Source organism: Amblyomma americanum, chromosome 7 (genome assembly GCF_052857255.1).
Source record: "Amblyomma americanum isolate KBUSLIRL-KWMA chromosome 7, ASM5285725v1, whole genome shotgun sequence".
Lineage (NCBI taxonomy): Eukaryota > Metazoa > Arthropoda > Arachnida > Ixodida > Ixodidae > Amblyomma > Amblyomma americanum.
Window position 1 is genome coordinate 89435641 of NC_135503.1, and position 27637 is coordinate 89463277.

Sequence of the window (27637 nt, forward strand, 5' to 3'; positions counted from 1 at the left end):
CTCGATCAGTGAAGTTCAATTCGTAGGAAATATATTTATCAAAAAGGAAAAACTTGAAAATTATTTGCCAAAATATATCAATTTGAGAGCAAGTGCTTCTGACAGTTGCATATGAACAATAACCTTACCTAAGAGGCAACGTAAACAGAACTTTATTTTCAGCGCGTGTGGCACTGTACCAATCAGCTCGCTAGGCGAGACTTAAGTCGTTCAGTGTTTGTTTTTTTGGCCGAGAGAGGTTTTCGCATGCCTTATAATACTTTACGAAAACTATGAGCAAAACCAAGGTTAAATTAAAGGTTCAGGAGTAGCTCCACGTTTCAAAAAGTCCCGCATTCTTGGGTAACAATTATGATTGCGAGGCAACTGTGGAATATTGTAGGTACAATTAGAGAAATATTGAAAGTAATGGTCCGTAATTCCGATGTGTTGCAAATTTTTTCTTTTAAACTTTGCCCATCGGTCGCATCAGGTACTTACAGGACTGAAATAAAAACAAATGGGGAAGTTTTTTGATGGTTAGTAGGAAAAAATATGTAACACGGCCTCGTGGTGATCTGTGGATATTTTTATTATTACCGTGGAACCTCAGGATTCATAAGAAAACTGCGTTCGCGAACAACTTCCGCCTAAAAACGTTTCCTGTCCAGAATTTCTGCGTATTTTTCTGTGTTTGTGCGATGTTGGTTGTTTAGTGCAAGCAGGCCAAACTAAGCAACTTATAAAAATTCTCAGCCAGATAACTACGGACACCGCTAACCGTCCTTTATACAGACCGAGCAGCTTGTATTTTCTGCATCTAATAATTTTTGCACGAAACGCAATACCTGTAAATCTCTCTTCGAGATGATATATGCGCGATCCGAGAAACCTCAAGCCTTGCCTCCTAGCTGCGTAAATCTTATTTATAAAGAGGACGAGTGTGTATCTGATTTGCCTAGTTCAAGCACTGCATCGCTATTAGTGGCTTTAGAATTCGAATTCCTCCTGCAACAATACTATCATTTTTGTCGATGTAGGCAAAAAAATTGAGCTTGTCTTCCCACCATTTACTTCCATGGTAGAGGCAATTTTGTCTAGATTTCTAGAATGCCTCATCCAGTGAGGCTTCTATAAAGTCACACCGCGTGACCACAGTCATAATTCACTAGTGCCAAGCAGGAGACAAGTTGCCGGTTGATGCAGGTTGACAAGCAACAAAATCTACTTTGGATGAAAGGCAAAGTCGAGCAATCGTGTTGAATCAAATCCCTCGTCAAGTTGAGGTTATTTTAACGTGCTGCTGTATTTTTTTTAGCCCACAGTTCGGATGATCTTCTATAATGAGACCTGCTGCCGCAGCAAAGCGAAGGTGACCGCTGTTTCTTGAAGAGTCTTCTGAATGCGCTGTTCTGCGCAGATCACCTTGAGATATTGGGGCCGGTGGGCTTTTTTTTTGATGCTCTAGACGCCACTATTTTGTTTCTACTTGTTTTATATATACAAGAAAAGGCCATTATACTTCAAGTAATTAACTATTTCATCAACTACCTGTTTGCCCAAAGAACGTTGAGCCGAGGAGGGCAAGACAAATTATTGTACTCGTAAAAGTATCAGAGACCTAATAATGGCACGACGACACATTTGAATAGTACTGGAGTTAGTTATTTACTTCAAAATAAAATAAGCAAAGTTTGAGGAGTAACCTGACGCCTCTAGACGTTGACTGAAAGTCTGAGTTTCCCCCTCAGTACGTGTTCATTTTGTTGTGTGTTGTCGAACAGCTCATCTCCTTGGTGGTTGCTACCTGGCAGATTCACCATGCCGGTTGACGTGGTTATTCTCTATTGCGATGAGGAGGTCGAAAGCGTGCTGATATTCGACCTGAACGTGTAAAACTACGCCTCTAATGGTATATAGTGCTTGTTCATAAAGCAGCGAAGCCCAGTGGCCAAACGAGTCAGAAACCGAGAAGCTAAGCAAATTACCTAAACGTGTTCAAAACAAACAGCCCAAAACAAAGTTTCTAAACTCGTGCGATTTTTAAAAGCAAATCCGTGTACTTGTTGTCTGTCAAGTTGGCTCGTCGCGTGCAGAAAATCTTGTAAATATGCTTGTGCCAGCGCTGTCGTCCTCGTTGCATGCATGCGTCAGGCTGACTTAACCTGCCGGAAACGCCGCTAATTCCAACCAGCTTTCGCTGATTAAAGCGCATAGCTGGTGAGCTTAGCGGAAAAATGTCGTTTGTCACGTGTCCTACGCACAGGACGGAAGAAATATGTTAATTTTAGTGCTCTTTCCAAAGCAGCACAGATAATTGGCCCAACATTGGAACCGTATTGGCAAAAGCCGGCCCTACAAAGGACCAAGATGAAACCACCCGGTTGCAGTATTGAGCCGATTATTTGTGCTGCTTGGAAATTGTCTTCGGCAAGCGCTTGTATGATACCCTTGCTATGGACTTTGCTTTCAAGTGATACTCTGTAAGCGTTTTGTTTACACTCGTATATCTGCTACAGCTTTGCCATAATCTCTGAGCATATTCCTGTTTTGTTGACATCAGTCTTCGAGCTTACCATTGAGTTATTCCTACCACGCTCCCTATCGGTCCCTATATTTCAGCACCAGAGTTCTTCACCACGCTAAAAAAGAGTGTTACTCTTTTAGCGGGCATGTATAAAAGAATGGCGTGCTGTGTCTTCACAGTAATCATCGGACATGGAGTGTACGAGAGCGGGAACAGAGTCGCCAGTCGCCAGTCCCCTCTGCAGTCTCCACATTGAGCACAATCTGACAAACATGGCCAATTGCTGCGCTCTTGCTTCCCGCATTTTGAAATAATTTCGAGTATCCAGTGACATCAGTGAGGCTGAGGAGTACGTACAGCGTCGCGCTATTCGCGAAAAGGTGGCGTGTCCTTTTACTTGAAGGGGCTCGCTAAGAACGCTCTCTGTACTACCCTAAATTACTAGTCACAACTCCGTAACAACAATTCTATCTATAGCTGTACCCCCAGTGTGGTGTGTTGACCATTGGCGGCTGGGGTACAGCCAGAAAGCCGCTTCTCTACCAGCACACCAAGATTCGGCGGTAAGCATGAGTGACCAAAGCAACGTTCCAGAACAATAGTCTGCTGACAAAAAAAAAACCTGCATCGTTAAAAACGGTGCGCACCACGCGAGCAAAAGCGCTTGTTCAAGAGTCGAGGAGCCAACTCGCCGAGTTCGGAAGAGACGACCAGGATTAGAGCCAAGGACCATGAAATGGCATTGCATAGCAGACTCTGGATTTCGTCGGAAAGGAATGATCCGAATGTGAGAGCACTACAGTTCTAGGCAAAAGTTTCTTGAATGCTCGTCATTGATACCCGGAAGTGATTCGCAGCATATTCCTTTCTTTACCTTACTTCAGAAGGTTTTTGACGGTTACTTTCACTACATTTCAAGTGAAAAAGTAAAGAATGCGATGGCGGAGAGAGAAGCGTCAGAATAAAGGCAGTTATGCCTAATAATCAAAACGTGTTGTTTTCCTAGCACCGGTTGGCCTCATGTGGAGCTGAACCGAAAGGAATTTTTTCAAAACAATTTCATTAAATTTGAGCTTGATACTGCTTGCGTATTTCAACTCAGAAACATTCATACGTGTTTGTGCTGACGATATTTACCGGGGTGTTCAATTTCCACGCTGATATTCATGAAACTTAGCACAAAGATAAATCCCGCTCGCTACTGTCTTTCGTCGCCTCATTATTGCGATCTTTTTTTTCCTTATTCACTGAAAAATACAAGGTAATTTTTTTAAACGCCTACAGATTTCTAGCTTTTACACTGTGAGATATACGTCGGTGCAATTTCTGCAGGCGGATTGTACACCAAGGCGGACATTACGTGCGCGACAGAACTGAGTAATTAGACGATTACTTAACAAAAAGTACCTAATCAACCCGTTTATTTTTATTTTAGGATTAAAGATTATATCGCGAAATTGAAGCCAGCGAACAGAAAGACGAACTCAGTTTTTAAATATTGTTTTCGGGAATGTGGTTCGAAGTATCGAAAATTAAAACAAGGGTTTCAAAGCTCGCTGAGTAGGTTTTCCGCATTGCATGTTTATAAAATGGTATCGCTGAGCGTATTAACGTCGCGGAGATCTTGGTAAGTGCTTCTTAAGAGTAAAATACAGAAATGGCGCCTGTATTTGTTACACTATAAGTGCAAGCGACAGCATTTTTTTAATGTGCGAAGCAGGAAAGCCAACTGAACGACTTTTGAAAAGTATATGTTTGAAGTTTGATGTTTGGAACCACATTGCCGATAACAAAAAATTTAAAATTGGGCTCTTTGATTTTGACCGAATTCACTTTCACAACATAATCTTGCTTATCCCCCTCCCCCCAAAGAAAAAAAAAGCTTTATTAGTGAATTTAAGGTAGTGAAATGTCTTTTAGCTGAGCTATTTCACGTATACGACGCCCACCTTATTGTGGAATCCTCCTTCACAAACCACACCGACGTATCTCTCAGAGTTTAAAAAATAGAAATCAATAAACGTTAACAAGTATCAGCCGATATTTTCCTTCAATTGTCCATTTTACGTTGCTGCCTGTACGCTTGTGCAACGTTAGATGCTCAACCACTCATGGCAATATACCGGCGCACCAATCTGTAAATAATAGGTAACAGTCTGAAAATGTGAAATAGAGTGAACCTTCACCTTCCCTATAGGACACCCGGCGAGCAGCTTTTATGACGCAATTAAGTCCTGTATTTTTCTGCAAAATTTAATCGAAAAACAATACGCAGACTCCTGTTTTTCTTCTGTGCACCCGCGAGCTTGTTGTTTCTATGGAAGCGAGGGCCGGGCACTGTTATCTTTCTTTGTTTATTTTGAACGATTCTCTCTTTGTCCACTCAGGAAAACCCATAGCTAAGCCTTTGATTCGAATAAACATTGGTGAAGAAGCGAAACACGCTAGGGGATGACTCAGGAAAGAAAACTGTTCCTCGCTTCCAACGGGTTGTTCAGTGCACTTCTTCATATTTCAGGCATGTGCCCGCACACCTTCATTGTCTAACGGAGTATTTTTAAGCGTTAAGCGTTATAGCATTTAAGGCTCCCGTTGTGCAGAAAAATCCGGCACCGTCGTTGACGTCGTCGCTGTGAGCGAAAATTTCCAGAAAAGCAAGCTAGGTTTGTAACGTTGGTCGCGTGACCTTATTGCGCCATCATAGCATGCTCTCCCCGATTTGCGGACAAACTGACTACCACGGCAAGGAGCTGTTAAATAAATGACTATTCACGAGTAGTTCCCTAGATTAGCAACCTGCCTAGCACAAGCCACACCAGTAGCAGCGCTTGCAATCGCAGGGTATTCGTTTAACCGCTGCACCACGGTGCTAAGAGTATTATGATGCTCCCATGGATCTATGAGTGTAAAGTCATGAACGACCAGTTCCACACATATGGGCGTTAACCTATCAAAGCTACCACATCATACCCTTAATGCTGATCTCAAGTGCCCCAAGTTTTTCTTAGGGCTTGGTCTCAAACGTTTCGCCCGCCTTAAACAGAATATAAGGCGCGGCGAAAATGCAATTGGTACGAAATACTACTGCCAGTCAAGTAGCTGACGCTTTATTTATCCAAGGCTATCTAAAGGCATTTGTCGTAACCATGTCTTAACCACGCCGTTCCGTGGTCCACCTGTGTCGATAATACTGCTCGCATTCTTTCTAATACAGTTCACGAAACATAAGATATTTTCTTCGTTGCACCACAATTTTAAGAACTTTCTCAACACTTAAAGGCCAGCAGTTAAGTTAACTTTTTTTTAATTATTAAACAATTTTTCCCTCGTATTTTTGCTAGTCGCAGTAATGTATGTCCTCACAACCGGGGCGCTGTTGACGAGAAAAGCTACTTAAAAGAATAAGACGATAACTGCTAACAAGCGGGTACCAATTTTTCCTCGAAAAATATCTTCATATACGAAAAAAAATCACTTCATGTTTTACAAGCTGTATTCAAACCGAATCCTTGTGGGCGAGCATCGCGAATTTGGCCTTAAGCCTTGCCCCAATCGGCCAATTATCACAGCAAAGCGTGTCACGTTGATACCTTGTACAAGTGCCACACACTGCCTAATTTAGGCAGTAAACCATGAGTCATACCTGCATGTATACAATATTTACTCTCTCTCTTTTACCACTCTCTACATCGCTTTCCTTGAGGTATAGTTAACGCACTCATCATAACTGGGACGGTTATTGCCGATTATCCTTTCGTTCCCTTCCTCCCCTCCCCCCGCTCGCTAGAGAATATCCGCAGTCAGCTCTTCTTGAATATCGCTTATAGTGAGAAAAAGCGATGACTGCCGCATAACACAAAAGGAAAGGGCACAAGTCACCATCACAATGGTCGTCATTCGCCACCCTTCATGCCCTGTAAGTTCACTGTGTATGTCCATGCATAGGAAGCCAGTAGCTATGACTAAGACTGAAGAGCCAATAAGTATCTTCTAGATCTAAAAATCTGCTCGGGATTTGCGCGAAATCACAGCACAGCTAACATCGTGAGCAACGGTAGCTTTAACTGTCTGCACGCGAACTCACGCTGAACGCTACTCTAAGGTGACTTAGCCAAGACCGACCCAAAGAACGCCGCTAACAGTATATGTGGCCCGTAGAATAACCTATGCGGTTCCTGTAAAGCCTTCCGTACCTAAAACTACTATATTAGTAAAGAGATATATTGGCAATTTTTTCTTCGGGTTCTTAGAGCCCTCAGTGGTGAACTCTTTCCATCCTTGAACAGGAAGCTAAGTTTGAAAGGTATCGTTCATTGCTTTGCTGGCATCGATCCATCGAGAAACAACTACAAAACAAACATTGCCCAGTTTTAAGATTCCGATTCCGGCCAGTTGCTACACGACCACGGTAGAAGCCGCGTGTCATCTGAGCAATGGACAGAGTTCCACCATTTACGTGAGTTGACGCAGCGAGGTTAGATTTCCCACACGTAAACATCGCTAAAAGAGCAAAATGGGACAAATGAAGAGAAGGCATGTATTGTCGAGCAGAGAGCAAGATTAATCCCACTGAATAAGGCGAGTTATTGAAGCGGCGACCTTGCTTGGCCTCGACGCAGCAGCGAGATGTAAGCAAACAATCGGCTCTTCGGTTTCTGACAAACAAGTGTATCGGGTCTCCGATGTTCGCGATCGAGAGGAGAAACTTTTTTTGATCATGTTCGAGCCTCAGTCGCCCTTTAAATGGGCACTATTTGCGATCGAACGAATGACATCGTGAAAACTTGGCGCCGGTCACGCGACTGATCAATTTTTTTTCAGCGTTTCCTTTCTTTTACTGCGCTTCGCGAAAAAATTATTAACACGAAAGTTAATACGAAAGTGTCAGTGGAAGTTACACTAGGTGTCTCACCTAAGGTGTTCTGTGGTTTTTGAAAATCACCTTTTTGAGTTAAAAAAGCGCTAGCTCTGTTCGGCATAGCACTGTCAGCGATGGAACGATTGAGAATACAGCTAAGTCGAGCTAACTTGCATTTAACTAACATTGGAATGCATTAAAAGTGATACTCTTAGTCTCTTTATTTTTTTTTAGAGTCATTATAGCTCTCGTCAGTAATATTTATATAAGTTTTTAGGTTTCCAAATTCGCAGTCAACATCGGCGCTGTGACGCAAAAAATTAAGCCTTCATCGCGCCATAATAAATGCGCTTTCTAAAATCTGGCAGCAAAGCAACCCCTACATGCACGTAACTCGTAAAAATGGAGAAAAAGTTTGGGGGCACAGCGTCTAGAGCAACTTTGGTTTCGAAATTCTATAAAGTGATATGGATATTGAAAGCGATGGGATACACGCCTCTCAATAATAAGAAGACTAGTAGCGGTAGTTAAAAGTTAACTATTCCGAATTACTTCACCAGCCTGCAAGACAGCCCTCCTTAGCTGCATTCTGATGCGCTACACAGCTTACAGTGCTATGTAGTAAAAGCACTCTTATAAAGCAAACAGCCTTTATTTAAAAACAGCTGAATATCTTAGGTGAAACGCCCGGTATAACATCAGTTGGTCGAAACTGATCCGGTGGTGTCCGCTACGACATCTCTCATAGCCCAGGCGCACCTTTGGTACCTTACACCCTACATACTGTAGGGTAATGTAGCGTATTGTACCGTACGTACCATACCGTACCGTACCAGCTACACCATAGCATACCATACCATATCATACCATGCCATACCATACCATACCACACCATACCCACCATACCATACCATACCGACAAAAAGTGCGAACAGCGCCTACCTGGAGGCGCAGCATTGAAAAGTTCCCACTGTACAAATTACCGTTTAGGCGCTAGCTCGCTACAACTTCCTTGCATAAATGGGAGTAATCGTTACTCATGCGCACTCCACGTTCATGGTCAATAAAAGTTCTTTACAGCACACGAAACAACGAAAGCAAACAGCAAATTTACCCCGTTCTCCTGCGGCGCCATCCTTTTGTTTCGCAACAGCAGCTTAGGCAATATTAATTATAATTTCGCGAAGCCACCCGCACAGAAACCAGCTTCGCATCGCTTCCGGAACGTCGCTGGTTTACAAAAAAGGGGCCCGTTGTTTTCGTCATCGCGGAGCTAACTGCTTCCCGGTCGTGAAAGCATTCCCGTGTTTCGCCAGGGCGCAACCCAACGCAGAGCCTGGCGCTTCGTGTTCTCGCATCCTCAAGTTGTGCCCGCGAACAGCAGCGAGGCGAAACGTTGACGATGGGGAGAGTTCGCGGCAGTCGCGCTCCTGGGCATACCGGCGCGCGCAGGGGGCCGGCTGTCTTCATCAATCGCAGCCGACGGAGAACTGCGCAGCGCCTTTGTTTGCGCCCTTACCTGCATCTTGCTTGCTATACTCGCGCGAGCGACTAAGAAAACCGTTCGCTCGTTCGCAGTCCCCGCTGCCTCTACACTCAGGTAGGCGAGCTGCGAACTCACCCTTGAAGGGGGTACATTTATTTCGGAGCACAGTCTGCAGCAATGAGCTTGGAGGAAGGCGCCGTGGAGACAACTGTAGATGCTAGGAAGAGGTACGCCGTGTTTTTTTAATACATTACAAGTATACAGCAGCTGCAACCTATTGAATGCAATTTCAGGTTTACTAAAGCATGGCGGCGTGCCCAGTGAACGAATAAAAATATGTCTCCGTTCGTGCTATAATGAACCAGCTAGCATTAAGCAACACTTCGCACCCAGAAATTATGGAAAATAATTTTTCGACGCGAAATAGTTTATCAATGCAATTTTTTCATATATCGTTACATTTTGCTGCAACAATTGATTTAACCGCTGATATTCCCTCGGCAGGCTTGATTTTTTTTTTTTTGCTATGAAGAGCTTTGTTGCCATGTTTTATTTGCTCCTCTTAGGAAGTTTTAACTGCTCGATGGGAGCGAAGGAAAAAACTTTAAAAGAAAGCTTTTGCCATGGATCGAAAGAATGGACCATTACCTTCAATATTTTCATAACAGTACCTCGCAATATTCCAATATTCAAATTCTTTGTCCAAGATTCCTAGACGGCAGTTTGACAATGCAGTAAGAAGGGGGCTTGTACACGCACCAGTGATGTATCGCGTGCACAACTGTAATATTCAAAAACCAGTGGCAAGAATTGCCACAAGCATTCGATGCCCGTCGGCTCGCGGTAGAGATGCGAGAAATCCTCAGCATAGTTATTCACAAATTTTTGTAATATAAAGCCTATTTCCACGCTATAGAGCCTTATTTGCTTTGCTTCTAGGACATACTCCGTGGTTTGTGATGCGTTGCCAGCATTTGAAACCCCTTGAAGGCAAGAGAAACTGTCGTTTTAACCCTCCCGAAAGTTAACATTTCTGCTGATGCTGCTAGAACTCCGCTACGTGGTTCAATGGGCGGTGCGATAAATAAATTTGCCAAATGGGTAGAAATTTTCAACTTCTCAGTTCAATTTTCTCTAGAGCCCGCAGGTCTTTTTGTCTCATGACGATAAGTTATAGCAAAATATGCAGTACAAACTCGAGAAAATTACGTTTTTTTATGTGTCGGCGTCGAAATTGCATGCGAATCGCGTGTCTGAAGGTTTTGGCTAATCGCGAATTCCGCGCGTTTACGACATCGCAGCGCGACTGTCTTAGTGTCATCACACAGAGGAAAGTTCAGAAAATGACAGTTTTCGTTACTTGCAATGCCTCATTTTTCTACCCGCAAGCTAAAACAAACGAGATGATAAATGAGGCATACAGAGAAATCAGCTCTGTAATTACAGATTGATTTTCACGGCTTTCACTTTTTCTTCGATTACTACCATCCATCCATTGGGAATTTAATAAAGCGTGACATTACAATGATGCTATTGTTTCCAAACATGAATCCTGAGACATGGAGGAGTGCAATAGAACTATTTATTTTTCTATCCTTGCGTTGTACGGTTTTGAAGATCTTTTTTGTAACAAATCTTCGTGTAAATATGCATGCTGGCGTTCAACTTTTATTAGTATTGGTACTGCGCATCTTCAAAAACAATCACTGCATTTTTTTGCGTAAAAAAGCGCATCGTAAGCATGCTGATATACAAAACTTGTGTAATATTTTCTAATAATATGAGTACCGCCTCAGGCATGACTTTACAGTGGTGCCATAAGAATTACTCAAAAACTCCATCAGCTCCACCAGCTCCACAACCAGCTCCAAAACTCCACTAAAATGCGGTTCCGAAATGAGCACACAAGGTTACACATATCGCCCAAGTTTGGTCAGACTTCATGCGTAAATACGGAAACAGTTTTAATGACCAACTCCCTTCTTAACAGCAAAGCTTTTCGACTCGAGTTACAAAAAAGGTGGTTGTCCAACTGACGGCATTTAGGTTCGGGGAAAAACGCCAACTAGAGCTACAAGCTACCACTCCGCACTGCGCTGGATGACGGAAGAGGCACCGACTATCGGTGCTAACTGCCGCTACAAAATGCGCTGCGAGCCCATTGCGACCGAATGGTAAGCATCAAGAAACTATAAGTAGTTTTACTTGTTCAGAAGGTCTTTAACCTATACAAGCCTAGCGTCCTATAGCTTTTTTGCTGAGTTGCTTTGAAATTTTATTGTGTGAAAGCTTTATCCCGCTAGGGTACGTTCAATCTGCCCTTGTACTCTGCAAGCGCTGCATTGTTTGCGATGTCTGCGTTCAGAAAGATCCGCCAGCCTTCAATGAAAGCCGAGAGCAGGTCTGACCACCTTGCTGCTGCGCAAGAATAACCAATAAGTTGGGCGCACACGTAACCAAACCACCGTGCGTGACGAGAAATGTTATTTCAAAGTCGATGTGTAATACCTGAAGCATTACGACTCGTACCAGGTAGCGCATTTGCCTAATATCCTACATTGTATGGGGTGCTTCGACTGCCGCAAGGAACTCAATGCACCTCGATAGTAAGAACACGCCACTTCCGGCTCCCTGCAGCTATATTTCTCAGCTGCCTGAATTGCCACACCGTCGTCAACCTGGCATCCTCAGCTATAAATATTGCGGCACCTTTCTGCGCACCACTGCGCGGCACTCCGTCGATCAATGTAAGGTTATCTTGACGCAGTGAAGGCCGGAAAAGTGGCGGCAAAATGGCTAACTATTTATGAAAAGAATGGGCATTACGCACTTTCATATTGTACTCATAATGGAAGTGAATGAGGCCTGTCACGTCTGTGTATAGCAGCAGTTAAGTGGCTGGAACTTCTAACCAATCGTGTGGTCCCGATAAAAGAATATTTGTCTCCGTGACTGGTCCTCCCCGCAGTCGGCTGAAGATTATACCACGCCTGATAAAGTGAGGGACACCACACAGGGCAGAGGGTGTTCAGATTATCAGTGTTTTTTTTTACCTCAGGAGTCGCCGCATGTGAAATTGTCCACGCAAACAAATAAACAATAATGATCACTAAAATCGTCAGGATCAAAATATAAGCATTAAATTGAATACTTCTATGAATTGGTCGCCTAAACTGCATACGAGATAGCCTTCTAAAATTTATCGAGAAAAAAACGCATTTTGACCACCGACGCTAGCGTCGATCACGAAGCGGTGTCCTCTCAATATAGCCACTCACTGAGAGGACAACGCCGCGTGCACGTTCTTTAGTGTTCTGTAGACGAGTACGGCTGGTTGTGTGCACGTAACATTAAATCTAAGGAATGCTTCTGAATTATTCGCGTCATAAAGTAAACAAGGATTGTGCACTCATCAGCTGACATATAGGAGTTGATTTACAAGGAGAGTTTGAAACTTTAACGTGAAGGCTCTGGGAGATACTCTATTCTGACTTTGGTCTTAAGATCATTTATACATTCTTAATAAAAATGAAACTAAAAAATTTTCTTTTGCTTTTACTTTCACATCGGCGAAGGAAGATGTGTAAGATTTAATTTGTGTATCATTTATGGGCTTGACTAAGGTTGCTGCGATGTGCTCAGCATAAACAATAGTGAATGCGCCTATAAGACAGACAACCATGCTTCTTGTCGCCACCTTGTGTAGAATATCTAAGGGGAGTGACCAAAGAAAAAAAAAATGTCCTCTCTATGCAGCAGTGATCTTTCATGATTGAACTCTATATTCGACCCACAATTGCAATCTCAGGTTCTTTTTCTCTGAAGAAGCTTGAAAACTCCATCAATTTAGAAACAGCGAGACAATTTCGGTTCTTCAAAATTCTTGAAGTTTCGTACATGATCTCTTTTTGCATCATTTAACCCGCCAATCTCCTGAAAAAAATTGAAAATTTTTGCGATTTGAACATTACTGCTGTGTTGCAAAGCCACAGCTCCACTCTCCTTTACAATATAAAATACGACATGGCTCAGAATACATGCGTGAAATAAAGAATTTTTTCACCCTGTTACCTGAAATTGTTTATGAGAAAAACCCACAACTCATTACATTTCAATTACGAAATAATTACTCATTAGTAGTGACATGAGCACATTTAATGGCCATAAAAGAAAACTATGCAGCTTTTGCCTCATTCTATTGGTCCTATTCAGGCGGGATCGGCTCGTTTTTGTACACTTTAATTTATAAAAATGAGAGGCACTACCCAACTTTTCCGTCTAACTGAAGCTTAGGGCACTGCAAAAGAAATGTTTAAAAATAATGATTAGAAATGTGGTAGCAATACAGCAATGTTTCATATGCACCCATGCCACTATAATAAAATATCCATATGCTAAAAATTTTGGCAGTGTCCTTGATGTCTTGTGTCCATTTCTCTGTCCGTCTGTTTCGTAGGCTCGAAACATGACTCATAGTGCTACAAACCACCAACTAGGCCGCCTGGCTACACTTAGCGAATAAATAAGAACAGCACCAACTGATAACTAAACCATAGCGGCTGAAACCTTCGTCCCGATAGGCAGGCTGGTGAGCATCGTGCTAGTGTTAACAGTGCTGCGAGCAACAGTCATGCTTGCGTGCACTAAGTGCGCGTGCAGTCAAACTAATCCCTTTCCCTCCCAAGGTGCGTGAAAAAGTGGAGATGAAGCATGGGGTGGATGCTGGCGTGCAATAATAGCGCATTGCGTGACTGTAATTGCCGACTTATAGTACAGTTTTTGCTCCGAAAGTTGTTTAGACATTTTTTTCGCACATTTCCAAAAACAGTGCTATCTACAATATTAACGGCTTGTGATATTCACGGACTTTTTTGTTGTTTTTTTTTTTGAAAACAACTTCCGATTTTTGCGAATATTTTCAATATGCGAATTTTTGGGGAAAGTTTTGGGGAGAGGGGAGGAGGGAAGTGTACGACGTTCGTGTGTAGTTGCAAATAACGTAGACTTTATCTTACCCTAAGTTGTATAGAGTAAGCAGTATACATAGAAGTAATAAACGCAGAAATGTCGTATTAAGCGCTATTGTGGCAGAAAAAAGTCGTACAGTCACGAGAAATGCAAAACTCTCGAAGTTTAATGATCCGAGGTTGAAACAGAAACTTGAGTTGAACTTCAGTTCTAAAGAGTTGGTAATATTATCAGGTTGCACTGCGCTAATCGAGAGGACCACTCTTCATTATTTGCATGCCTACGACAGCGATGGAACTGCCACTTGGCCATCGAGGCAGCCAGATTATGACGCCCTAGTGCCCTTTATGCATGGTTTCGTGTTGACAGCTGCTTGTTCCGGTTCACATAGCTGTCACGGCTCTCACGTATAGCGGAAAAACTTACTTAACCAAGTTACGGCCCAAGGCTACGACAGGCTGAGCAGACAGTGCTGTGCCTTGGTTGAGAGCGCGTAAAAGAATTTTGATGTTTCCGGTCTCAAACTATGTTACTATGTTACTTATTTTGACAAAAAATGCCTAAAAACTCACTGTAACGATACTGAATTTCTAATATATACCCTTGTTTCACAGCGTTCCTCGTTCCAGCACCTAACTTTTCTACAAAGTACTATAAATTGTACTGGATAGCGAGCTGGTTGTGACATGCATGCCAGAAGCACTGGCCTTTTTCTGTCGGACTCGAATTTCAAAAAATGAATTTGGCGTACTTTATGAACGTTTTTCGGTTGAAACTGAAAAGGCTAATCCCCTGAGAATACGGCGTGCTGTCTGCAGCCCTTTTCGCAAATGAACAGAACACATTACAAATAATTTGTTTAGTTCTAATTAAAACAAACTCCCGTGAAAAAAAAACAACACTTTTCTGGTGCACGGAGGAAAAAAATGGCTGTGGATTAGCTCTGGTTAAACCTAAAGTGAGGCGATAGCTACATCTGGCCGAGTGGAACTCGCTCAGTCGATTTGCAAAGCCAGTCTTTCGCCGCTCCGTTTCGCTGGGCGTTCCTTCTTCATCTTCGTCCCACTTGACACGGCGCATGCGCACAGCTGTCGCAGCTCGGTTTCGCCGGCCACCTCCCCCCATCTCTATTGCCCCCCCCCCCCCCTCCCCCACTAGGTTTCGCCGGCGCGACTCCGGAATCTGCTCCGCATCACGTGACCAACCATGTGGCTGGCCACGTGGTGCGGAGCAGATTCCGGAGGCGCGCCGGCGAAACCGAGTGGGGGGGGGGGGGGGGGTCACGTGACCAATGGCGGCCATTGTGGCCACGCTGAAAGCTCGAAGAGGTGGCGTAGTGTAGCTGTCGTTACAAAAAAAAAAACATACTATTTCGACAACTGGTAGATGTGCGGTGTTATTGCGATTCGCGCCATAGGACTAGTCGGTAAGCTACGGCTAATAAATTCCCAGCGCCACCCGTAGTTGTACCTTGTTGCTCGTCCGGGTGCGAAGCGCGTGTCGCACATGGCGGCGTTGACTCTTCCGCGCGCTTGGGTCAATGCGAAGCTTCAGAGAGCTGCAAAACATATGTTCCGCGAGTTGGGCTCCCGGCACCAGCTTTAATTACCAACAAAAGGCAGAGCTAACTCAAGCAAGCTTCCCTACGCTGTCATGGAGGGAGTAAGACAGGCTAGATTAATTCAACCGCAGTTTCCAGGAAACATAACTAAGAATTATTAAACAATTACAGCTATTCTTGTTTCTGGCACCGGTCAAAGAGATTTGGTCGTTTTATGTTTTCTTTAACAGTTTTACGATAAAAATTTATGTAGTGTCGCCTTCTTGCGGATTCTTCGAACAGTATTTATTCTGTAGTAACAACCACGTGACAACGTTCAAAATTTGTTCCGCTATTTTTTAATGAACGGTTTATGGTAACTAAAGCTCACGTATTTCCAAAATATTTGACGACAAGCAATTAAAATAGATCTGTCTGTCTGTCTGTTGTTGCCTGGAAGAAAGAAAAGGAACACAGGCCTGCTCACTGGCTCAAGCCGAGCCACAATCGCTACCACGTGCAGATAGGAGAGTTGAAAGATGGGATAGAAAGACAGAATAGTAAAAACGCGCTAAAGACAAGACCGATCCCGGAGGTAGTGCAATACCGGGCCAACCGGTGGTGGGAGTGAAGCATCCTTCAAACTTTTCGCCACATTTCCAAAAATAAGTCCAATTGGTCCCGTAACAAGGTATGGCCATCGGCCATACCATGCTGAATACGCCTGTTCTCGTCCAATTAAAAGGGATTTCATGTACAGCTCTCAAAGGAAGTCGATTTGTTCCTTTTGTACAAGATTCTTACGTTTGTCCAGAGGATCCTCTTCGAAACCATTATAAAATTCGTCAGTTCTCTATTGTGTTTACAATTTTCAGTTTAGATTACTCAAAACAGAAAAACAAGACCGAAGATTTTGACAAGAAAATATATTTCAATTCTACTGTTTCGTTATTAGTTTAATTCATACCCAGCAATTCTGAACAAAAGAAGTTTTCAGCTGGAAACCGTTTACGAACGCAATTTTTTAATATAACTTGAGATTTCGCTGTAAAAATCAATATATCCGCAGATCACCCGACGAAAGTGTTTTTTTGTTCTATTCTAGTTCTTGATATCGTCAAAAGCGTTCCCCACTGTTCGATGCGATCGCTGGAAACACTTTAAAATAAAAATTTTACTTTCAATACTTCCATAACAATGTCTCATGTTTTCCGAATTTTCAAAATTTTTGCCTGAGAAAGCTGGACTTGTTTCTACTCGAAATATGTGGCCTCAACAGTAAGCAACAGTAATCAGATGAACACATCAGTGATCGACTTTGGGTAAAATCTTCCATCGGAGTATTATGCTTGTCAATTACCCGGGGATTTCAGCAAGATTAAGCCTTTTAATTGCATTAGCAGAATAGGCCTCTATCGGCGAAAAACTGCTGCCCGCCGGTCTTCATGAAGCCTTAACCTTCCGGGCACCCTCCGGGCGCCGTCCGGTGGTGCACATTACGGCATCCACCGCTTAAATGCATCCATCACCAACGATCCTCCAACCACCTCTAATTTCCAGAATAATGGACGTTCCAGGGCCTGACATCGAAAACAAGTTCAGAGATGCGCCCAATGTAAAAGCCAAATGTGCTATCAGCGTCAAACGAAACGCGAACAAAACAACTGAAACTAGAGTACAAACAATCGAAAATGTTACCTTCTGGAGAGTAAATACAAGCATGCTAAATCAAATCTTTCAAAAAGCTGTCGTCGCGCCTTCGATGCGAAAAATAATATTCTTCGCTCCTGGTGTTTCATTGGAACCTGATTGTACAAATAATACTGCTACCACAAATTTCTCGCATCACATCGTATCATCCCCTGTGTCCATCTTTTTCCGGTGCTGGTGCTCAGTAGAGTGCCAGTTTCTGAAAGTATCACAGCATTAATACCTTTATAATCGCGTTTCCAATGGAGCAAAACGAACACATATGCTCGTAAGCTGCCGGCTTTAAGTGCGTTTCCTAGACTTATGTCATACGAAGTGCTGAAGGGATTATCTTGGACTGTTTGTTGCGGGATGGCTCAGTTCGGCATTCGCGCGTTTGTTTGTTTGTTTTTCGTGTAACTAGGCCCTCTTCTCCACAAAAGGAGCCTTACCCACAAAAATCATTTTACCCAATTGTGTATGGCGACTAACCACGCTCTTTTAATTTGGCTCTAGAGCCACTGATTCATGAATATGATGACGCAAGACAAGGACTGTGAAAACTTTTTCAACGAATCCAACCTTTACTATCCTACTTCCGCCACCTTCGCCGCTCTGAACAAGGAGGGCGCTGGGGAAACCTCTCAAGGTTCGGTTACACTACACATAAATGCCCACGAAAGCTGAAGTTTGGACAGGCAAGGCTGTAGCTCAACTGGTAAAGCACCGAATGCAAAATGCAGAGGTCATGGGTTCAGATGATCCACGCTGTCGTGTGGTGCTTTTTTTCTTCTGCTTTTTAATCAATTATCTTTCGGCTATAAAATAATTACTCTATTATTCACCCTTCGAAGAACACAAAGTAAAAAAAAGAGACATCCGATATTCTCCTTGGTTATATTCACTGCTGACTTCCGGCATGTACTTCATAACAAGCCTCTCCTTTCCCTTCCCGTGTCTGCTCGCTAACCACATTGGTGTTAGCTTAAGAAAATGAGGGGCTTGTTATTTCATACTTAAGAAGAAACCGAACAGCCACCGAAACCAAGGTGAGCATCAGCAAATGTGTGTTAGTTTGATAGTATTGATGAATAAAAAATTAGTACTGCTGTATATATACCTCAAATTTGAATATAAACAAGAAAAGACAACCACATGGCACCAGGGTGATCCAAGCCAACGACCTCCGTATGCCCCGTGCTGTGCTCTACCAACTGACGTCCGGCAGCGGCTTTCCAATCTTACCATATCGGAGGGTATGTACATTGCGTGCGGCGTAAAATTCAGAATCTTGCTCGACGCCACCCTCGTCTATCGGGAACTTGCGCTGAGGTTTGCGGTGCCGATTGCAGAGCCATAACACACTGCCTAGCGAGAAGAGCAAGCTGTTTTGGGTAGTACTCTTAGTACTTTTCCGCGCCACCTTCAGGCGCTTATTGGCGTGAGCCTCCGCGCTCTGTCGAAGGCGCACGTGCCGTGCGTCAGCTATCTGGGCTGCGCCGATAGTAGCTAGGCAATGAATGCTGTCAGCCAAACGCGGATATCTAATCGCACAGAATGTGTTCTCGCGTTTGCGGCGGCCCAAGCGGCTGACAAAAGCAGTTTTGAGTCACCGAATGGAACAATTGCAGTGCCACCTTGGCAGCGGATGTTCCCCACAGCGGAGGAGATCGAACACTCTATAATGCGGCAAGTGCTGCGTGGAACCTGGGCTGCGTATCTCCTAACCATTCATGAGAGCTGGGTGGCTTCTAAATTACAAGAACGAAATTGCTAGTGCCATTCGTTTTCTGCCGTTAGATGTTCCCACCAGCACTCTTATGATACCTAGCGTTCGGACACAAGCTGTAAAGAATAATTCTACATTTGGAAGTAAGTTATTCACAGGAGAAACGGGGGCCTATGCAAGTTTTGGCAAAGCTGATATTGCGATGCCTCTGGGGCACCATCGCGTGTTGAAACCTAAGAAAAGCTTGGCCAATTACCGTTATGCTAAAACGAAATTCCAGCCATATAACCTTGGAATGTGCAAAAAACATTATTTTCTTAATCATAAAATATTTCAAGCAAACGCAAATGAATGCTTCGATTAATCGATGACTTCAGCATTCGGTGTCACTGAAATGCTTCAGGAAACTTCCTGCTTTGGAAATGAAGGATCGTTAAGAGAATAACTTTGCATATTAAAGAGATCATTTCTGAACACTCCCTAATGCACATATTAACGACAGGCTAATGTTGCCGTCTTCAGCCTGTTGACTGTTATTTTAAGAGGCCATAGAGGGCTAGCATTAGAATAGAAAAGTAGGGGTTAGAACAAATTATGAAAAATGGAAACAAAAGCTGAATATGTAAATTGGATGTTTAAAAGTGCTTAGAATAGTGCGAAAACTCGTAACCATGCTCTGAAACATTTATGCTGAAATCACAGCCAGGATAAAAAGATAATAACTTTTCTCAAATGTCGGCGTGTCCAGTGCTACTACCAAAACTGTAATTTTGGCAACATATTCAAGACACTTTTCTCCAGGAAAAGACGCATTAGTATTTGTTGAAAATGTTGCATTGAACCCTCTCCACCCTAATGATGTCCACTCATTTCAAGGTTGAGCAGTTCTAGTATTACTATGAATTACCATAGTTTCACATGCCGTAGTATCTAAAATTTACCTTTATATTTAGAAGTATATCTGAAAGTAAAGGTTGCACTACAGAGATCAGTTCGCTACCTCACATAGTTTGACGCTATGCGTGAAGCATGCTTTGTTTTAAGTTTAAATTGCGCCATATGGCACCTCGCATGAAGAAAATGTGCCGTTTCATTAGCTTGGTGTAGCGCGAAACTTCTCGCTTGCTTGATTTTAGAAACAGCTGAGCACCGCAGCTGACTAGTTGTCAGCCCGCAAAGCAGCATACGTGGTAGTCGTGCTGAACACCATGTTTGCGCGCTGATAACTTAAAATTTTGATCGATTTAACTGCCGAAATGAAAGATTTGCAACATCAGGTACGGTCTAATTCTTGGGGAAAATGAAGTGTTGGTCAAGCTGGCATTTTTGTTTATCTTGACTGATCATAAATTTGAATGATATTGAGTTAATATGAATTTCTATTCTCACCAATGATCCTACATAAGCTAGTTCAGTAAATGCCTTGTGTTGCAGCTTGGAGCAGGATACGTGAGAAATCGCAAGGCGCACCTTTTAATGAAGCTAGTAATCTGTAAATGGTTACGTGGTATGAGCAGGTTGCAAAAAATCTCCATACTGCACGAAAGAACAAGGAGGAATGGAACACTGTAGGCTAGTCGCCGAAATACGTCTCGCTTTGCTAAGAACAGCCAACGTGCTAATTTGAATCGTGTTCTGAAGCGATGTTCGCAGCACACCTGTGAAATCGCATGAGAGCAACAATTCTAGGCACTCCTATCACTTCATCTTGGGCACTCAATTACTAACCGAAGCATGTCAGTAGACCATAGGTGAAGGCCTGAAATTCTCTTTGAATACAAAATATGAAAATACAACAAAGCTGCTCAAATCCCCGCTATTCTCTTTTACCACTCGCTCTTATATTTGTTTGTAAAGCATGACAAAGACTCACTGGTGCGCTCATTTTGATTATAGTACGGGAGGTTGATAAAAATTTAAAAGCGGTTATTTCACTAGCACGTAATTTTTTTTTCTGTTTCATCTATCGAAATAAAAGATCCAATAGAAGCATACACATAGAGGCACAGTGCTATCGATAATCTGTCTAATATTGTTCAAGCCAGTTGGTTTGCACCTTGAGCAATCCGCCATCCGTTTTGAGGACATCGACTCGGTGTGCCAAAAGGAAGCATTCGTAAGTTGGAAAATAAAGGTCAAAAGTGGCTCATAATAACCGTCAACTTGGGATGGTCTGCAATTATTGGTCAAATACTGCCGACAAGACAGCGTCAGCGCTGCCTCGGCCATACGTGACTCGTGTTGTAAGCATAGATTTGAACAGTAAGAATCGCGCTCTAGCTTTTTCCGGAACAGTGTCAAAAATGCTGCGCCTGAGGACGCAGTCTCCGCGAGGATTCAGTGATGTACAGTCTCTAGTTGGTGTCGAGAACTTTACACGCAAAACATGACGACATCGGTATTGCTTTAAAAAACGGCTTTGGCACCATGTGGATCATAAAAAGCTTCTAGGTTCAACTTACAGCCGCAGTAGCTGTATTTCAAATCAGATGGAGTGAATGAAACGCCTTTGTTTAAGTATTTCGTAGCTTGAAGAACATGAAGCGATCAATTGGAAACCAGAGCAGTGGAAGGGGTTTCTCATCCAGCGGATACTTAGCCAAATTAAAAGAAAAAGTTATTTATTCATTTCATTGTTTGTAAAAAAATCATTAGAGAAATAAAAAAAAAAACCTCGGTTACCCATTCGTACAAGGAAATTGAGCTTACGGCATCAAGGTCAAACGACATTCGACAAAATTAAGCTGTGCGCGCGATGGCGCTGCTATTTCAGGGTATGGCAAACAAGCATTATATGATCCCTATCTTTTACTAAGTTATTGTGTGAGTTTGCTAATATTGCAATGACTCCACATCGATATCATGTATGATCGCCAAAAACACTGTCAATTTATCTTGTAGCCGTATACACAAACCGAAATCGAAATACATTCCATTGATAGAATTTTTCACCGCGTCAGAAAAAAGCCTGTCTAGGCCAAAGACTGCCAGTGGCAGTCGCAGATGAATTTACATGTAAGCGAAACTGCACTTTGAAATTCGCTGTTCCTTCTATTTTTTTTCTCTCTTTTTACACGATTTCTTCAGTATGGCCGTCCAAACGAAGCCAATTTCAAAGGTTATGCCACGACGTATAAAATTTCCTTGTATAAAAGAAAGTAAAAAATCAAAACGTTTTATCAACAAAAGAAATTGCTCGCACAACGCAATGTACAGGAAATTTTGGGGTGCTTTTTCTTGCAGAAAATAGAATACAAATTGCATACATTGCTAAAGCGCAACAAATTATGCACTCGCCTACTAGAATGGAATACCAATGAAAGCTTTCAAAATTACCCCTCTTTCCGGGCCGGAACAAGCTTTCGGCCGTTTTCCTATCCTATAGCCCCTGGGCCGCCGCGGTGGCTCAGTGGTTATGGAGCTCGACCACTGATCAGAAAGGCGCGGGTTCGATCCCGGCCGATTAAGACGGAATGCTAGAGACCCGTGTACTGTGTGATGTCAGTGCACGTTAAAGAGCCCCGGATGGTCGAAATTTCTCGAGCCCTTCACTGCGATGTCCCTCATAGCCTGAGTAGCTTTGGGGCGTAAAACCTGCATGAACCAAACCAAACCTATAGCCCCTCGGCGAGCGTCTCAGTGTTTGTAATTTAACCTTCTCCGAATTCAGTGGATCGTTGAGTTGAACGAAAAAAAAAAATGAGGGACAAAGACTATTCTCTCCTTATCTATTATACTTGTAATGTTCCTAAACTGAGACTTGCAGTTTAGTGCGGAACACTCGTTTTTAGCTATGCCACCTCAGCTTTCTTAACGAAGAGGCTGAAGTATTAAAACTTCCGATGTTGCCCGCTTGCCTTCAAACGACTCCCATTCTAATTTCTTCTTCCCGATCTCAGTCAGTAAGACATTGCAACATTACAGGAATTATGTACTATTATGCACATTAAGCACTTGTCCCGTCTTCGATCTCCAAGTTAACTGGACCTCTTTCCTTCCCTCTTCCAATCTGTCAGACTACATACTATTTCCACTGCTTTTCCCGTCAAAAATTTCCTGTATCCAGTAATTAACCGCCTTTGTCTTGGCCACTCCCCCGTAGTGGGTATGTGTCAGCAACGTCTGAGGCCTTCCTTCCTTCCTTCCTTCCTACTCTGAAACAATTGTCTGCGGCTTAGTTAGCTTTATTTAATCACGCATCAACCTGCACAGTTGTTGGTAAAAAACATTAAGGCTGGTGACGTGCCACCAGAACCGCAGGTAGCTGCGCTCGGCGCTGTGGTTACGAACACGCCGATACCAAATGTGCCAAGTGTGTTCGCAATGCACGGCGCCGCGCTAGCCGAGCAGTGAGATTTTCGCCTCGGGTGACGTCACTGTGCTAATCTTTATTACTTGCGACTGTGCTTCAAAATTCAATTTTCTTCAACACCCAGCGCTACCTTCTAATCACAAATCAGGTGCAGTTCTTAATGCGCCAATTTACACATCTCTTTTCCTTAATGCAGTATTTTACAGGTGGTCCGTTATTCAGGATTAACTCCCTGTTCGTGAAGCAAGGAAATGGTTCACCGATAAACCCATATGTAAAGTAAGAGGATCTGAAGTCGAAATTAGAAAGTACTATTATGACTTGCCAGACAGAACTTATGCACTGCTTTCACAAAGATTACGTGCTCTGAGAAGGTAAGCGAACAAAGAGTCCAGAAACGAAAACGACTAGAGTCGGTCGTGGTGTGCAAACTTTCCTAAATTGCATTTGAACAATGCGTGAAGAATTTGCATAGAGAGCGGGTGCGAAACAAATTGCACCATTGATTTCAGTGCGTGATTTGTTGCTTACTACGTTTGAGCATTAGGGTTTCGCCGGGCCTACAATGTTTGCAAGTTAGATGGGAAATGTTTTTATTTCTTTGTTTTCATCGAAAAGCTGACAAAACGCATTTTGTGGTGCTTCTCGCACGCGCACGTTTTAGGTTGTGAAGTAATAAAGTCCTAAAAAATCCACAGCAGTTTCAATAACCTAGCAAACGAAATGAACTACATCAAAACGACGAAGCTTGTCTACAGTGTATATGCTAGAGCAAGAAGTGCCTTTATTATCAACGTTTTCTTAAATAGTAAAGCTATTTTGAAAAAAAAAACAGTTTGATATACGTATTAAAAGGCAGTATGCACAGAAGCTCGCTTTTGTCGTCAACACGATGATTGCCCTCAAGTAAGCTGCGCTTACCAAAGTGTACTTTTTCTGCCAATCCACTATTATTGCACTGTTTTCATAACTTAACTTTCACCTTACAATTTACATGTGAGCAATTCAGTCCTTAATACAAGGAAATAATCACTCACTGACATCCGCACAAGTGCAGTCATACGGCTGCAATGGAAAGCTATGCAGCCTCCACAGAATCTTTGGAGTTTAAGCAGAATTCATCCTGGTCCGATGTTCGAATTCACGACCACCGCTTTACCATGGCATTCGCTATACCAACTGAGCTAACGCGACGAGTAGAATATGACAGGTTGAGGCGGAATTATTGTTTTAGCAGCTCCCACAAGGTGCAACACTTTCATAATATAAGAGGAACTCCTCATTAGCACCCACCCAAGCGCAGCAATACGGCTGCAGAGACACGCCGTACAGGTTCCATGTATAGCTTTGTGTGCCATTATGCGCAGTGCTTCGGCATGTCGCACTAATAAAGAATTCATGTTTCTTAATAAAAAAAAAGTAACACTCACATTCATTCTGTGTGGCAGACGCAGTTTTATACAGCATTAGGTTCTGGTTTTTTACTAGCGTGGAACTTGACGTAATGCTCGTGCCACACTGTCGTTTAAGGCTATTTTGAATGTTTTTACCTGAAAACACAACAAAGTTTGTATTGAGAGAAAAAGGTTATTATTGCATCGAAGGATTGGGGAATTACTTTTGCAGACTTTTGACTAAAACAAGCTTACAAAGCTGCCGAAAATTTTCACCAAGACTATTTCCGTACTGATGCTGCAAGTCAAAACCCTGTAAGCCTTTCTTTGATAAAAGTCTTGTAATAGGAAAAAGTAGAGAAAAGTTAACGCGCGAAATCATTGAAGCCGAAAAGATAAATAGGTCAGGATGCTCGTGTGTAAGCACACCTTCCATTCTCCTCTAAGATAAAGAGCTCGTTTTTTTAAGAAATCGATACTGTTCGCACGTGTGATTACTGTTTTCTGGTGTATAAATGTGATGCTTCAGGAGAATAAAATTTGTTGGAAGTTAGCGCTCGTGGTGTTCGTCTCTCATCTCTTGTGTCCTCGTCTTTTGCTGCGCTACAGTGTATTGGTACAAAGAAACGTCGGGCTGAAAATTCGATGCGCCACGCACCAACGAAGCGTTTGACTTTTTTTAGGTCACTTTAAAGCAGACTAACATGTAGAAAAGTTCTCTTGTCACAGCGCCTGTGCGCTATTGTCATGGCAAAACTGGCTGTGCGCTACTGTTATGGCAAACCTGTCTATTGTCTGTCTTCTTAACGAGAAATTTAAACAAGGGAATTACTTTCAACTACGAGCGCTTTCTTGAAAACTAACATCAAAAGAAAGCACACAATTTCTAAGAGCGGGAGGCAATTTTCACAATATAACTTACCGATGCGAACTGTAGGCGGCACGCCATGGTAACCAACGTACGCTGCGGCGCTTTGTTTTCCAAGGAAAAGCACCAACGCAAAAAAGCAAAGCAAGGCCCTAGTCGTAGGCATCCACATCGGGAAAGCGTTAATCCCCTCGTTCTATTCACTCTCAAAGGTCGCGCACGTAGCACAGCTTCTGAGCGCACGTAGACTTTACACTGTCGAACAAAAAAAAAAACGCTGAATAAATGACTCTACGTGAGGCGGTGATAGGACGCCCAATTTAAGGATCAATCCTTGGGGGCGTCGGTCCAGTTTTCGTAACTTCCCTTGAGGGAGAAGGAGCTTTTTTGTTGTTCTCAACAGACTTTCGCTTAGTCTTTGTTAAAATACTGCTTCATTGCTGACGTACGCCGTGAGGCGTAACGTGGGCTGCTTTGCTTCGCCTACTTCCATCAAAGGCGCATTCTTCTCCTCGATAGCGGTTTGCCTTCGCAACCCTGGCGCATTCCCCGAGGGCCGGAAGGTGAGGAGGAGCACAAAGGGATGCCGCCAGCAGGTTTGAAACTCTGCTTTCGTTGCTCCGCTTGCTTTTTGTTTCGTTTTCGTCGCACACGCGGTTTCCTTTCGTGCCAGGCCCACTTTCTCAAGTCCAGTTCCGCACTAACGCTTTGTCGCGCACAAGCATCGTCTCACTGTCCCGTTGGAGATGCGCGCTCGTAGTTTGAAGACATTGTTGCCAGTCGCAGATGCGCACAAGCGATGGCACTGAGGTTACACCGCACAATGATGGCTGAGGCGAACGCGCCTAATTTCGAAGTGCGCTCCAAACAAACAGCAAAATTTCAGAAAGAGTATATCTTCAAGGCACGGCACCAAGAATCATGGAACGCGTCTGCGCTCCACGCACAATGCAACCATGGAGGGATATCATACAGGACGTCAGAGGTGAATGGGGTGCAGTCAAGTCATTGACGAGCCAGAGAACGCCCTCCTAGGCGAGCCGGTGTTGAAGCCTCCCGCCGGTCGCTTGCGCGGAGTCGAGCAGATGCCCGTGGTACAGATGAGCTCAACGGTCGCCAAGCCGCTGGGGCGATTCGCAGAATCGCGGTCCTTGAATCACGCGCAGCAGCTTTCGGGAGACCCACGGCCGGGGAGCGCGCAAGCACCGTCACGCACAGACTCGCGCTCATACAGGCATGCACACGCAAGCACCGCCGCGCGCCCATCGGAAGGGGGTGAGGAGGTGCAGCGCGAAACGCTTTCGAACCGGGCGTCGTGGCCCTGCTCGCCTGGCGGGGTGGGAGGAGGGGGCGCGAAAGCGGAGAGGAGAGGGTTCGGGGCCCGCGAGTGGGCCCTCTTTTTTAGAAAGAAGACGGCTGCCATCTTTGATGCGGCAGCGGAGCGACCCCGCGCTACACGCCGCAACCTGGCTCCATCACTAAAAATACCGCTGCTTCTCGTCGTGGCGGCGGTTATGAACGCCTCCCGTGTGTGCGTGTGTCTCCGCTGTTCGCGTCCCCACCCCTCCCTTCCACCTCGTCGCAGCGCAGCAACCTCCGCTCTCGCCACGGTGCGTTCCGCCCGCAGCGACCAGGGCACCGGGCGCGAAGCAAAATATGTCCCCCGCTGCCTGCTGTTGCTCCTTCTTCGAGGATGACAGAAAACAAAAACGAGAGCGGAGGAGGTGGGAACTGCATACTAGGCGCCGGAGGAGGCCTTGGAGCCGGCCGGAAGAGGTTGAAAGATTAGGCTGCTGCTTGTTCCTTCGTGTTCATTTCACCAGTGCTTGTTATTGCGGCCGTGGCATTGAATAATCTATGACATGGTATATGGGCAATTTCCGGAGCCCTTCATTACGGCGTCCCTCATAGCCTCAGTCGCTTTGGGACGTTAAACCCCCATAAACATATTAATAGTTTTGATTGTTTTTTGCACTGCCTTCAATATCGCTGGTTCGAGTTCGGTTCTCTTTTCTTGAATTGAGGTAAAATTCAAGACCATGGCATGCCGGCTTTAACCATACCCAACAACTTTGGACAAAACTAGTTTTGAACGAGAAAGAGTTTATGAGCGCATCTTATTTCATATATTGCAAAATTTCACTATAAAATTAAAATTATCCGCAGATCTGCCGTCAGCAGCCTTGCAATTTTTGCTATTAATGTTTTCGCTATTGTCAAGTGCAATCCGAATAGGTCTTCAATGTTAGCCTGAACTGCTAGAAACGAGCGAAGGAAACACTGTAAG

The 27637-nt window shown here is 43.7% G+C and overlaps 1 protein-coding gene across 1 annotated transcript in view; it reads right to left on the minus strand.

Annotated features, from left to right (window-relative positions):
* LOC144099388 (glutamate receptor ionotropic, kainate 2-like) overlaps positions 1–25613 on the minus strand; it is a 298135-nt gene extending 272522 nt beyond the window's left edge. Inside the window, exon 1 of the mRNA XM_077632637.1 lies at positions 25405–25613. Coding sequence (XP_077488763.1) covers positions 25405–25522 — 118 coding nt within the window. The 5' untranslated portion in view covers positions 25523–25613. The remainder of the gene's footprint in view (positions 1–25404) is intronic.
* Between the last annotated feature and the right edge of the window lie 2024 nt (positions 25614–27637).